The 13378-nt window shown below is 51.8% G+C and overlaps 1 protein-coding gene across 1 annotated transcript in view; it reads right to left on the reverse strand.

Moving 5' to 3' along the window:
- Positions 1-13378, reverse strand: part of TMPRSS2 (transmembrane serine protease 2) — a 44108-nt gene that overhangs the window by 25836 nt on the left and 4894 nt on the right. The window contains exons 3-5 of the mRNA XM_030888670.2: positions 12868-13090; positions 4804-4890; positions 3283-3402 (exon numbers count right to left, since the gene is read on the reverse strand). Of these exons, the coding sequence (XP_030744530.2) occupies positions 3283-3402; positions 4804-4890; positions 12868-13090 (430 nt within the window). The remainder of the gene's footprint in view (positions 1-3282; positions 3403-4803; positions 4891-12867; positions 13091-13378) is intronic.

Consider the following 13378-nt stretch of genomic DNA (forward strand, 5'->3'; position numbering starts at 1 on the left):
TCTTGTAGGACATCAATCTTGCAAGCTGAAGCAGGGAACTGCTAAGGCAGCTGCACCCTGGTGCGACCATCACAAAGCAAGAGACCGGAGAACTAGAAAGGCGAGGCTCACCACGCATTTATCCCTCCGCCTTTCAATTAGCCCCACATGTGTTTATCGCCCAGGTTGGCACAATTAACTAACTCAATAACATAATACCATACCACATCATACAACACCACAGAGCATTATACAACACCACAGCACACCACACCACACCGCACCACACACCAACACATCAAACACCACCCTACAAGCCAGGGGGCCCTGCCTGGAACAGCTGAGGGGCCGGCCCTAGTCTAGAATAAATACCCAACAGCCCTCGCCGCTGCCCACCCTGTCAGGACACCGCAGTTCTGTCCCTTCTGTGGGTCCTTTACCCAAAAAAAGTGAAAATGAGAGTTCTTACTAAAAGGGTGGGTCCTCCCCACAAAGGCACCCTCCCTGCAGAGACGGGAGGAGCTCAGGTCCCCCTGGGAAGGGCACTGTGAGCGCATACACACAGAAACTCACAGGAAGAGTGGAGAAACTCAGACCGGCAGCCTCTGGAAAGGGCAGGGTTAGCTTGTGTGTGCGTGAGTGGGCGCTAAGCGGACAGGGGGGTGCCTTCGCACTCCATCTCCCTTTGAACTCCCTGAACTGTGATCCATTTCCATGTGCTCCTTGCTGGAGGACTTCATGAAATACGGGGAAATGAGGACGTCCGCAGGGAGCATAAGGAATCTGTTAAAATCCTTTTGCTGGAGCTTAAGTGCTTGTACACACACACACACACACACACACACACACACACAATCATCATTGTGTTCTGTTCAACTCCCCCCCAACCAGTGGATTTACGAACAAGGTGATAACTATGTCATCCCTGAGCAAAGAAAGGAGCGACGTTTAAACAGTGTGCTCTTTCCAAACACCATGCTCCCCGCGAAGCACCCAGGCCGAGCTGCAGGGCAGGCTGGGGCCGTCAAAGCGAGGCTGGCACTGGGCAGGCACCAAGGGCTCCGTGGCCCCGGTGAGAAATCCTCCCAGCCAGGAGCAGCCACACCCTTACACAGACGCCACGATTTGAGGAGTGAGCAACCCCAAACCAACCTCACCGCACCCTCAAGTCGATGCCGACTGATGGCGACCCTTGCAGGACAGGGGAGAACTGCTCCTGTGGGTTTCTGAGACGAACTCTTCATGAGTGAAAAGCCTGGCTTTCTCCCATGGAGCGGTAGGTGGCTTCAAACTGCTGACCTTGGGGTTCGCAGCCCAATGTGTAACCACTGCTCCACCACGGCTCCTTCTGGACATGAGAACCACGACAGGAAAGCCAGCTTCCCTGAGGAAGCACTCAGGAAAGGAAGGCTTAGAAGAAAGAGCAGGGTCATTTCCCAGCACTCACCAGGGCCTGTGCGTGGTTTTGACGTAAAACCCCGAGGGGTTAGGAGCAAGCTGGATGAAGATGGAGAAAGGTGGTCTCTGTCTGGGGACCCCTCTGAATTCCCATGGAAAGAAGCCCAGGGCAGCCCCAACATGGGATGCAGGCCTGCTCACAGGGCTCAACAGCCACCTCGCGGCTGGGGCCGGGAGAGACTCAGAGAGGCTGCAAGTCACTTGCGTGGGAACGCGGGGTCCTTTAAGCTCAGGCCCTGGTGGCACAGCGGTTCGGTGCTTGGCTGCTAATTATTGAGGGGTCCTCCACCAGTGGAAGGAGGAAGGGCGGCGGCCGGCCGGGGCAAGACCTCTTTGCAGCCTTGCAAGCCCTAGAGGGCAGTTCTAGAGCAGGTGGAATTGACAGGAGGGCAGTGTTTCCCTGCTTTTGTTTTGCAAACACTACTCATTAAATCAACATAACACTAATCCGACAAGGAATCTCCAAAATAGCTCAAAATGTTCGAATATTGATGGTGGCAGTACAACTCTTCTTGGTAGGATTGAGCTGTTGAATTGTCGACGTGGATTGTGTACTACCAACAAATCTATCCAAAAAAAATTTTTTTCACTATCTCGTAACTCAATTTTTCCATGAACCTCTAGAAGTCCCCAGGTAGATGAGCCAAACAAACAAAATCCCCAAACTCACAGCCATCGAGTGGATACCGACTGTATAGCACAGAACTGTCCCTGTGGGTTTCTGAGACCATAACTCTACATTTAGGGGAGTAGAAAGCCTCATCTTTCTCCCACAGAGCAGCTGCTGGATTTGAACCAGCAGCCTTTTGGTTAGCAGCCTCACTGCTTACTGCCACACCACAGCTCCTGGTAGAAGAGTGATATCCTTCTGGAGGAAGATCCTAGACACAGAGACTCACCCAGGAGAGAGGGCCGCGCCAGGGCAGGGACAGAGCCAGGAATAAGGCAGCTAGCTACAAGCCAAGGGAGACCATGCATGGGCAGCCATCTCCAGAGAGAGCAGAGAGACATGGGCCGGGTTCTCCCTCTGAGCCTGCAAAAGGAACCCATCCTGCTGACATCTGATTTTGGACTTGGGTCCTCCACAACTGTGCAGCAGGAAATATCTGAGTTTTAAGCTAGCCAGCTTGAGCTGGTTGTCATGACAGCCCCAGTAAACTAAGATAGGTATCAAGGGCTAGCGGAGAAGAGAAAGAGATAAAGGGACAGTGGTTCAGAAGAAGCTGGCCAACCCCACTGTCAGAGACAGCTACCTCCAGAGAAGAAGGTGACGGTCCCCTTCAGTCCTCACCTCCACCCACACCCAGAACGGAGGGCAAACGCCAGGGCGACGTGAGCGGCCTGCGTGTGATCATTGGCGTGGCCAGCAGCAGGCTACATCAGCAGACATCAGCTCGCAGGGAAGGAAGGAGGCTCCTTCCGGGGGCTGTTCCTGGACCTCCCCCCCTCCCCTTGATTGGGAGTCTGTTCTAACTCCTGCCCACCCCCGTGTGCAGAGCCCACGTGCCCATCAGGTGGGACTGCTACTCCGGTGCCCTTGACATCGATCACCTTGAAAAGCTACACATCCGTGTGCACACAGAGGCGCCATCTCTGGGTGACAATCCAATAAGGAACGGCAAGGTGGTTTGCTTTGAAAAGAGCACAGCGTCCTCCCCTTCCAACTCAATGGGGCACCATCTGTTTTCACCTCCCGGAGACAAGGCCCCACTCTCTCCCTCCCACCTCTTTTCCTGTTTGTAATTTGGGGACTAGACCCGAGGCTCAGTCTCTGGGTTGTGCTGGCCCCGGGGCAGCGGCAGCTGTGGCTGCAGTGCCCTTGGTGGAGGGGTCCCGGGCACTCACCACAGCGGTTCTCATCCTCCCCACTGGGGCAGTGGGAGATGCCGTCACACCAGAGCGAGGGGCTGACACAGGTCCCTGAGGAGCCACACTCGATCCCTGAGACGGAGCACTGGCTGTCCACTGTCAGGAGAGAGGAAGGAGACCCCGTCACACTGTGAAGCAGACAGACCGCAGCACCCACCATGACGATGCTGCCCATCCTCCAGGACCCAGTTCCCTGAGGGGAACAGATTGCCCCACAGTGCCCACAGAGGATGCCCACACTTCCACTCGCTGCCATTGGGTTGACGCCAACTCACAGCAGCCCTGTAGGCAGAGTACAACTACCCCGATGGGTTTCTGAGACGGTAACTCTTTACAGGAGTAGAAAGCCTCATCTTCCTCCTGAGGAGCGGCCAGAGCTTTTAAACTCCTGACCTGGTGGTTAACAGCCCAGCACATAACCCACCATGCCATGCTGGCACCTTTATGCATTTCCCAAGCACCTGGCAACAGTGAAGGTAGGAAGGGCTGTGCCCTTGACACCAATATGCATGAGAAGAGTTTGGGCTGGGGTCACTGCGAAGGGCACACTCCCTCCCTCCTTATGTTTGTTGCCCCTCCTTCCCAGGTAACCCCAGTGATCTGGGAAGAACCTGAGTCTGAACTGTCCCAGGTTGACGGAAAGACCTAGACTGTAGGGAATGTCTCAAGCAGGTGAGAGCCCAGGTGGCTCACGTACACTGAGGAACACGTTGCCAAGTGTGGCCCCAAGGTAGAGGACACCTCTGCTCAGGTGGCACCTAGCTGCCCATCAAAGCCAAACCCAGCCAGGTGCCACCCAGTGGATTCTGACTTGTGGCAATGGCGTGTGTGTAGGGTAGACCCATGTGCGCTCCACACAATCCTCGGGCCTCCAACCTTTGGGAAGCGGGCTGCCAGGATTTTCATTCGAGGCCTCTCGGGTGGACTTAAGCTTCTACCTCTTCAGTTAGCAACCAAATTCTTCACCATCTGGGGAGTCTAACAACTCAAGGACTGGGGTCAAAAGTGGGAAAAAAAAACCCCAAAAAACAACAACAAAAAACACCCTCTCTGCCATTGAATCAACTCTGGCTTCTGGGAACCCTGTCGGACAGGGTAGAACAGCCTCGCGGGGTTTCCAAGACTGAAACTCTTTATGCGAGGAGAAAACCTCATCTTTCTCCCGAGGAGCGGCTCATGGTTTTGAACTGCTGATCTTAAGGTTAGCAGCCCAACGAGTAAACACTCCACTCCCAGCCTCAGAGGAAACATAGAAGCACCTGGGCCAGGCACTGGCTGCTTCCCGTCTGGGCACTTTGGCAATGCCACAGCTAGGTAAAGAGAAGAGGGGCTTGCTTTGTAAGAGAGGCCTCTCTGGCAGGGGTGTGGACCGGGCTTCCTCAGCTCGGAGAGTAGCCTTCTTCTGATCGAAGACTGAACCCCACGAGGACATGTCTGTGAGACCCGGCCTCAGCACGCGCCCCCCGAGCACCGAGGTCTGACTCCCTCTGTACTTACAGAACCTCCAGAGCAGCACTGCGGCCAGGACCCCGCCAGCGAGGACGGCCCCCAGAGCGAAGGTGATGCAGAGCGCTTTCCTGGCTTCTAGAGGGAGAGGGCAGAGGAGAAAACTCAGTTGTGGAATTTTTTTAGAAGTCAGGCTCCCAACTTTCACCCACTATGTAGGAAGAAATATTGATCTGTGTGTGCTTAAAAAAATCTGCCTTCTAATTTTTTTAACGTTTCCAGGAAGGTCTTACTTTTCTCATAGCATTACACTTTGGAAGGTTTTCTTTTGGGGGGAAGGGGTGGATAGGGAAAATCAAGGCAGGAAGCCATGCTAGGAAGCACACTGAAATTACGATCTTAACTATACTAGTGTGGTCTATACTATACTATGCCGTATTACAGACCCTCAAGTGGGTCCTGAACTCATCAGTCAAGTGATACATGAATAGACGTGGAGGCTGAATGGGTGTGCAAAGGATAGTGGGAATATACCCAGGTAGATAGCTAGATAGATAAACAGAGGATATTTGTCTATGGGTCTTTATCTTCACTGCAAATATATCCATGGCTGTGGTAGAACACACAGAGGGCAAAGTTGTGGAAACTTCTTAGATATAATCAAATACCTGAAGGGAGTCCTTGGGGCTCAGAATCATAGACTCAGGTCACCCAGGTCAATTGGCCGAAGTCCACAAAGACAATAGTCCAGCTCCCCATTTGGATGAGTAGCAGTCAGCCAACTCAAAGGCCAAGGAAGGACAACAACCCCCAAACTCCCAGCCAAGGCACCCCAAGGCACGGCTCCACAGTACAACTCCTGGCTCAGGGGTTCCTGGGAGCTTCTCTTGGAAGCAAGGGTGAGAGTTAGAGAAGAAAGGAAGGTGGGGGAAGGGGACAGCTAGTGAGCAGCCATTGAAGGCGCAGCTATTGTGTCCCCCTTTGGAGGACAGAAGAGGGATGAGAACCAAAGACATGTAGACAATTAGTCCAATGGCCAATGGCCAAGTCAACACCAATCTCTGCAGCCCAGGAACCCGAAGAACAAGATGGCGCCTGACTACCACCTCCAACTGCTCTGACAGGGGTCACATTAGGGGACACAGTGGGAGAGAAACAGACCCAATCCCAAAATCATAAAAGAGAAGCAAGCTTGTTGGTTGGAGAGAGACTGGTGGAATCCCCAAACCACAGCCCTTCATCACCCTTCAGGCCTGGGCATGAATTTTCAGTCAAGCAATAGACAGGTCTATAAGGTGGAACGATTACACTGGTGAGGTCTGCACACCTTTGAACAACAGACCATTCAAGATCAAAAGGGCAGCATGTACCTAAAGTTCAGAAGGGTTAGGAACTGAGGGATGGAGACAGAAAACACTGTGGGATGGGGGGGAGTGGGATTAATGATTGGCAGAGTGAAATTTCTCAATACGCCTCTTCTACCCAAGTCTCTGTATGATTGGGTGGGACTCTGCATCCAGGGCGTATGTAACATGTGTAACACTAGTCAAGAAGATTGGTCCATTGTAGTCGTGACCCCTCTGGCTCTGACAATGGGCCATCTTGGACACAGTAGGAGAGGGGAGAAACCCTGAGGACCTTGGAAGGGCATGTTCAAGATCTGTCTGACGTGATGGAGGCCTCCTAGATGAGGTGCACCAGAAACTGGCCCAGAGACCCAGAAGAGCAATGCCAAGACTATGAGGCACCTTCCTAACATCTGGCCCAAGACTGTGGCACTGGGGACAGAGTGGCAGGTGGGCTAGCCTTCTGACCCGTGGAGGCAAAGTCCAAGGGACCACATGCTGAGACCAAGAACTAAGATTAAGGATTACCGAGTCCAGCAGAGGTGTCCAGTGGCATCGGAGGAACGGTTGGTGTCGGGAGAGGTAAAGAAGGCTGGACCCAGGAGGCTTGTCTGAGCCCTGGGAACAGGGAAGCCAGAGGAGGCCAGATATGTTCTCCTCCATTGCCACTGACCTCCGTGATGTGACCCGGAGGGGATGGCGGCGAAGGAGAGGAAGCCAAATGTGTACGAATTGTTGAATAGAAATTGTTGAATAGAAAACTGAACTGCTCTGTACACCTTGGCCCAATTCACAATAAGAACAAGCAGACAACTGCCATCACCACTTCAGAGGTAATCAAGGCAGAGAAGAAGAGTAAATTGCACCCCCGCCCCCGCAAAAAAACAAATAAAACTGTTTTACTCAAGACTGTGTAAGTAAATGGATAGTGCCCACCTATAGTGACTTCTACAGACAGCCACTAGCTACATGTGGCCATTGATATGTAAACCATTTGAAGTCCAGCGAAATTAGATAAAGTTATGGAGATTCAAGTGCCACATGTGACCAGGGGATACTGCCCGAGATGGTACAGATAGAGAATAGATGGAGAACATTTCCAACACCACGGAAAATTCTACTGGACACCACCAGCGATCACCCTGGGGTATGAAGGCAGACTCGTTGAGCTCAGAGTAGTTGGAAGAAGGTTGCTCTTGTCGTCCTCTCATCATCACACATTTAGAGGCACGTTTGGTTGGTTGGAGAATGTAAGACAATTGCACCAAGGGTTGGAAGGCAGCCCCAGAAAGTGCCTCCATCAGTCCTATGACCCAGTGACACTGCAGTTGGCCAACTCAAAGGCCCAGGAAAGACAGCCAAGTGAGGTCCAACTTCTGGATTGATGGAGCAAGCAGAAGCACCTGTGTAGCGCTCAGAGCCTCGTCTCTAATCTTTTCATCACTTTCCTTTAACTCTCCAGCGGTTCTTGAATTTTCACAGGATGAAAAATCACTAGGAAACTTGTATCCCCATCACGAGGGCTTCTGAACCAGTGAGATGGAAAGGGAAGATGTATTTGTGGTTCGAGCAAGCTCACAGATGAGGCCAACGCCAGTGGCGTGAAGACAATGCTGTGGAACCACCATGCGAATGATCTCACGTACTTTGGACAGATGGTCAGGAAATACCAGTTCCTGGAGAAGGACATCATCGGTAAAATAGGAAGGCAGTAAAAGGAGGAAGACCCTTCACACGATGGATGGACACAGTGGCTGCAACCCTGGGCTCAGACATCACTACTCTGAGGGCGGCCCGGGACCTGGTGGTGCCCCCTTCTGCGGTTCAGTTGGAACGAACTTGATGACCCATCACAGCAGCAAAGACCTCGAGCCATGCCCAGGCATTGATTTTTATCTGCACGCACTCAGCAATGGTTATGCCTTGAGGGGGACAGGGTGGAGGTCTCAGGAGAACCCAGAAAATCCCAAAGGACCTCCTTGGTCCATTAACCACAGCAACGTTTTTGCCTTCGGGTGACTTCCCTGCATTTCATCTTCTTTAAGATAAAATGATAACTTGTGAGGTGGACTAAGCAATAAAACCGTGGCTGTTAGCTGCTGTCAAGCCAGTCGCCAACACACGGTGACCCCATGCACAATGGAACAGGGTGCTGTCGCGTCCTACACCATCTGCATGATCAGTGCAACCGGGACCATTGTGAGCCACAGAGGGTACATGGACTGATTTCAAGAATGAGATGGCCAGGCCCTTCTTCCTTGTCCATCTTAGTCTAGAAGCTCCACTGACACCTCTTTAGCAGTCACACCCAAGCTTCCGATGGTGGATGGTGGCTGGACATGGGGTGCACTGGCCAGAAATCAAATCTGGGTCTCCTGCATGCAAGGCAAGCATTCCACCCCTGAGCCAGCACAGCCACCAGGGGAAGCAATCCTCAGTTTTCTCTCTGGTGAACAGGAATGGGCGTTTTATCACCAGGACATGGCCAGCCTAGATTCAAGTTGGCCCGGCTCCTCCATCCACAGCTCTTGCTGAATTAAGTGGTCATGTACTGGACATCAACCTTCCTCATTGTTAGTGTGCTGTCACGGTCTCCCAACAGCGTTGAGTGTCAACTATCTACACCAGAGCACTGTGGACTGAGGTGTAGTCAATTAACATGTAGTCTAGTCAAACTCTCGTAGGTGGTCTATTATACATTCTGGCCTCTATGCCTGCAGCAGAGTGCACCTTAGAGGCCAGACTTTGTCTTACATGCTCTGGACATCTTGTCAGGAGAGACCAGTCCCTGCAGAAGGACAGCATGCTTGGTAAAGTACAGGGGCAGTGGAAGAGGGGAAGGCCCTCCGCGAGATGGGTTCCCACAGTAGCTGCAACATCCGGCTCAAACCTATCAACTGGGAGAACAGCACAGGAGAGGCCGTGTTTCCTTCTGTTGTGCGTGGGGTCACCTGACTTGATTCCCTCTAACAACAGCATGTCTGTGGCTATCGTCCCCATTTGAAAGGGCTTGAGATTTAAGTCTCCACTTTAGTAGAAGGCATGAACCAGGTCACCACCCTTTGTTTCCCTGGGTGTGTGCTCTGCAGAAAGACAAAAACCACACCTCAAAGCCATTCCTCGGTGTGTAAGAGCCAACCCCGGAACATGGCGAAGACTCAGGACCATCAGAAGAACCACCAGGGAGGTACATTCGAGATCATGTCTGCAGTTGTGGAGGCTGGGACCAGAGACACTAGAGGCCACAGCACAGGCCCAGAGCAATGGAGCCAGGCTGAGACTGGAGGCTGAGGCAGGGAGACCGCAAGACAGGACAGATGAGCAGTGCTCAGACTTTGAGACTGATGCGGAGGAACAGGCTGGCTCCCTGGCCCATGAAAGCAGAGGCCAAGGGACCACTTGGCTGAGAAGCTGAGGAGAGAGAGAGAGAGAGAGAGAGAGACAGAGAGAGACAGAGAGAGACTCGACCGGTGTCTAAGGAGAGATGCTGCTGTAGACCAATGACGGTATCCTCCTAGTTTACTGATCCTGACTTATGTTAACCTGGTACCTTCCCTAAAGAACCCCCATAACTGTGAGCATTGTTGGTGAGTTCTGTGTGCTCATTGCAAGGAATCATTGAACCTGGCGTAGACATACAGTGCCAGGGGAAGGAAGAGTTGTCAGAACAGGTAAAGAAGGAGGGCAGGTGGAGGCATGTCTGACCCCTGCCTCATTGCAATAGGGAAGCCCCATGAAGTGAGATATGCCACCCCATGCCATCTTAGCACTGCCGTCCAGCAACTAAGCAACCACACTGTAGGCTGTGTCTGAATTGCTGTTCCAATATGGAATGCCTATACGAATATGTGTAAAGCAAGTAGGATCATTAGGTACTAAAATACTTCCTTGCACCCCTGATGTAGCGAATGCAGTTTTGCTATTTAAGTACCTTATAAAATGATTTCAAGGCTAAATGTGACATGAAATGTATGTATATACTTGGCTATGTTTTATCTACCACTCATGAGTCAGTTTGTCTTACTGTGATGACTCATATGCTATTATATTTCAAAAACCAGGAGGGTCCCCCAGTGTGGTCGGGTATCAGCAAAACTTCCCAGATGGAGAGAGAGGGTAGGAAGAAAGGCCTGGTGATCTGCACTGGGACCCAGATGGACCTCTCAATAGAACATTGTTAATCCCTCAAGCTGGGAGGCACTCCAAATGCACACGGGCTCCCGTAGCGGACTGAAGAATACTGGGGATTAAGAAGATGGTGTAAGACCAGGCAGTACTTCGTTCTGCTGTGACTGAATGGGCTCACCAATATGTCAGGAGCTGGCAACTCTCTGCTATTCAACAATATGATGTTTTAAAGCTGGTTTCAAAGGAAACTCAGTAAATTGCTTTGTAGCTTATTGGGCATGATTTTGTAATGCAAAGAGAGTACACACAGGTGCCTCTTCTGCCCATATCAAACAGGAACTGAACCCCCATGACTGTGGCTCTTAGACACCCTTCAATCCCGAATGGAATCCACCCCGTGGAACCACCTGTCAGCCAAACAATGGGCAGGTCTACAAGGGGGACAATAACACTCTTGAGAAACACACTGTATAGAACAATCGACCACAAGAGGCCAAGAGGGCAGAGCTTGCCCCCAAACAAGGCTCAGAAGGCAGCCAGGGGAAGGAAGAGTGGACAGTTGAAGGGAAGCCGGGGACGAAGCAGGAAGAAGGCCATTCCATTGATGGAGGGACACACATTACAAACCAACATGTGGATCAACCGTCCAATGGGAAACTCATATGTTTTATGAACTTTCATCCAAACCACAATTAAAATAATTTTGAAATTTAAGTAACCAACAGAGGGTTTCTATCTACATTCCTGGCCAAATATATCTCCTCACCAAGATGGAAACACGGCAGGGAGGGGGCCCAGGGGTCCTTGTCCCCATATGAGTGTGACCACATGAGTTGGGCATGACCTCCTGCAGGCGCTAACTTCAGGCCTCCGTGTTTGATCCCGGCCCTCTGTTTGGGAGGCAGCGAACATGACACAGGCTGCCTTGGTTCTGCCGCCTTCCTTCTGACTGATGGTCCTCCACCTCACACCACAGGTGTTTGGGAAGTTCCCGTTGTGAGGACCTGTCCTGGGACCTCGGATGTTAACAGTTTCTCTGGCTTCTACCCAAGCAATGCCCAACTGGCTCGTCACTCCACCCCCATTCATAGCAACCACACTGTCTCTAGATCTTGGCTAGCATTCCCTTGGGTCAACATCCCCACCTATCGAACCGCCCCACCAGAAAGCCATCAGCACGAAGATTCGTGTTTCCTGGGGCAGAGAGAAAATGATAGCGAGGAAGAGGGTATGCCACCCGAGTGACAGGAGAAGGGATGATTGGGGACAATCATGAAAGGGACGAGAGAGTGGAGGATGAATGAGAAGAAGAAGACGGAAGGGTGAAAGGTCAGGGAGCTTGCTGGGAGGACAGAAGACATGGGGCAGCAGCAGGGATCAGGCTGGCCAGCCCTGGGTGGAGTCCCTGGGTGGTAACAATGGTTAGCATGCTCAACGTCAGCTGTTCACGGACACACAGGTGATTGTTATGAACTGACATAGTGGTTTCCCAAACTACGCCCTGGTGGTGTCATGGGTTACAAGTTGAGCTGCTAACCTTAAGATCAGCAGTTCAAAACCACCAGCTTCTCCTAAGGAGGAAGAAGAGGCCTTTTACTTTTGGAAAGGCTTGGTCTCAGGAACCCACGAGGGGCAGTTCTACCCTGCCCTATAGGGTCACTCACTCTGAGGCAGAATTGATTCAATGGCAGTGAGTTTGGTTTTTGGTTTGGTCTCCAAAAGTAGATGCTGTAATTCTAGCACACTCCACCTGCGGAAGTTAGCCCATGTTGAGAGCAGTGCTTTCAGTATTCTGTTAACGAGGCCAGCCCTATGGGGTATGTCTTAAACCAATCATTTTTGATATGCAAAAGAACAAATGAGGATTCAGCACTGAAGCAGGCAAGCTCAGAGTGGGGGAAGATTCAACCCAAGTTATTGGGCACCTGACCTGAGGAACAGAAGCTAAAGGGGGACAAGGACCTTCCCTCCAGAACGGAGAGAGAGAGAAAGCCTTCCCCCGGAGCTGGTGTCCTGAATTTGGACTTCCTGCCTCGTAACGTAGAGAACGTCAGTTTCTGTGTGTTCAGGCCACCCACCTGCAGGGATAATGAAGACAGCACTTCAGCCTACCTCGAGAGAACGGCCTGGAGAACTGCTTCTCAGAAACCAGCCGTGGACAAGCCCCCCGGGGCACAGGTCCACTCTGACTGTGGCTGTGGTGCCAGGAGTTGGACTGAACTCACCAGCCGCTGGCTTACAGGTTGCCCCTGAGATAAGACTAGGTGACGTCTTGAGAAGAGATCTACCAGGGACTCCACTTAGTATGATCTTGAACAGGGCTAGAGATCAGAGAAAGTAAGACAGTTTGCTACTGCCCTTGGGAGCTTACCATTGATTTAAGGAGCGAGCAGATGCACCCACAAGCCAGGCAGTCAAGAAAGAACACAGAGAAGCCCATCGGTAAAGACCAAGCTGGTTGGTGCAGGCACAGGCAGCGGCTGGCACGTGGACTGGTAGCAGAAATGCCAGAGGACAGGAGGAGCGGTATAGACGTAGGAGAGTTCCCAATAGAGCTGGTGAGGGCAGAGAGCCCACTGGAAGAAGTGGTAGCGGAAACTCCGCCTCTGTGGAAGGAAATAAACACAAAAACTGGTCCTACTTGAGGTGCACCCAGTCCCGGAGGGGGCCTTGGGCTGCGTGTGGATGACAGGGCTCGAAGCGTGCGTCAGAACCTTCGGGATGTACTGGGGCACGGGGGGCGGGTAGTACTGGGCTGGGTAGGCTGGATAGGCACCAGGCACGCCGGCGGGCAGTGGCGGGTACAAGTTTTCTGCCTGGAATCCATGGTTTTCATAGTAAGGTCCAGCACCTGGTGGTGACCCCTGAAAAAGAGAGGGGAAGGTGAGGCCCAGAAAAAAAAAATCACTTATTTTCCTCAGGATTTAATACATATTAATCACATTGCATTCCAATAAGAAAGCAAGAAAGTCCTCCTACTTCCTTTTAAAGCATCTCTAATTTGGGGGAAACACAAAAATTCAGCAGAATGAAAACTAGCCAGCATTCTCCATTGTGGTAGTATATAATCATTTGTCAATTTGAGAGGATTAAGAGTGAAGAGGTGGGGTCTAGCCTGTCAATCAGCTCATAGCCTATGAGGCCTCTGTGTG

Source organism: Echinops telfairi, unplaced genomic scaffold, assembly GCF_000313985.2.
Source record: "Echinops telfairi isolate 266 unplaced genomic scaffold, ASM31398v2 ScPeMD7_7469;HRSCAF=8507_0, whole genome shotgun sequence".
Taxonomy (NCBI): domain Eukaryota; kingdom Metazoa; phylum Chordata; class Mammalia; order Afrosoricida; family Tenrecidae; genus Echinops; species Echinops telfairi.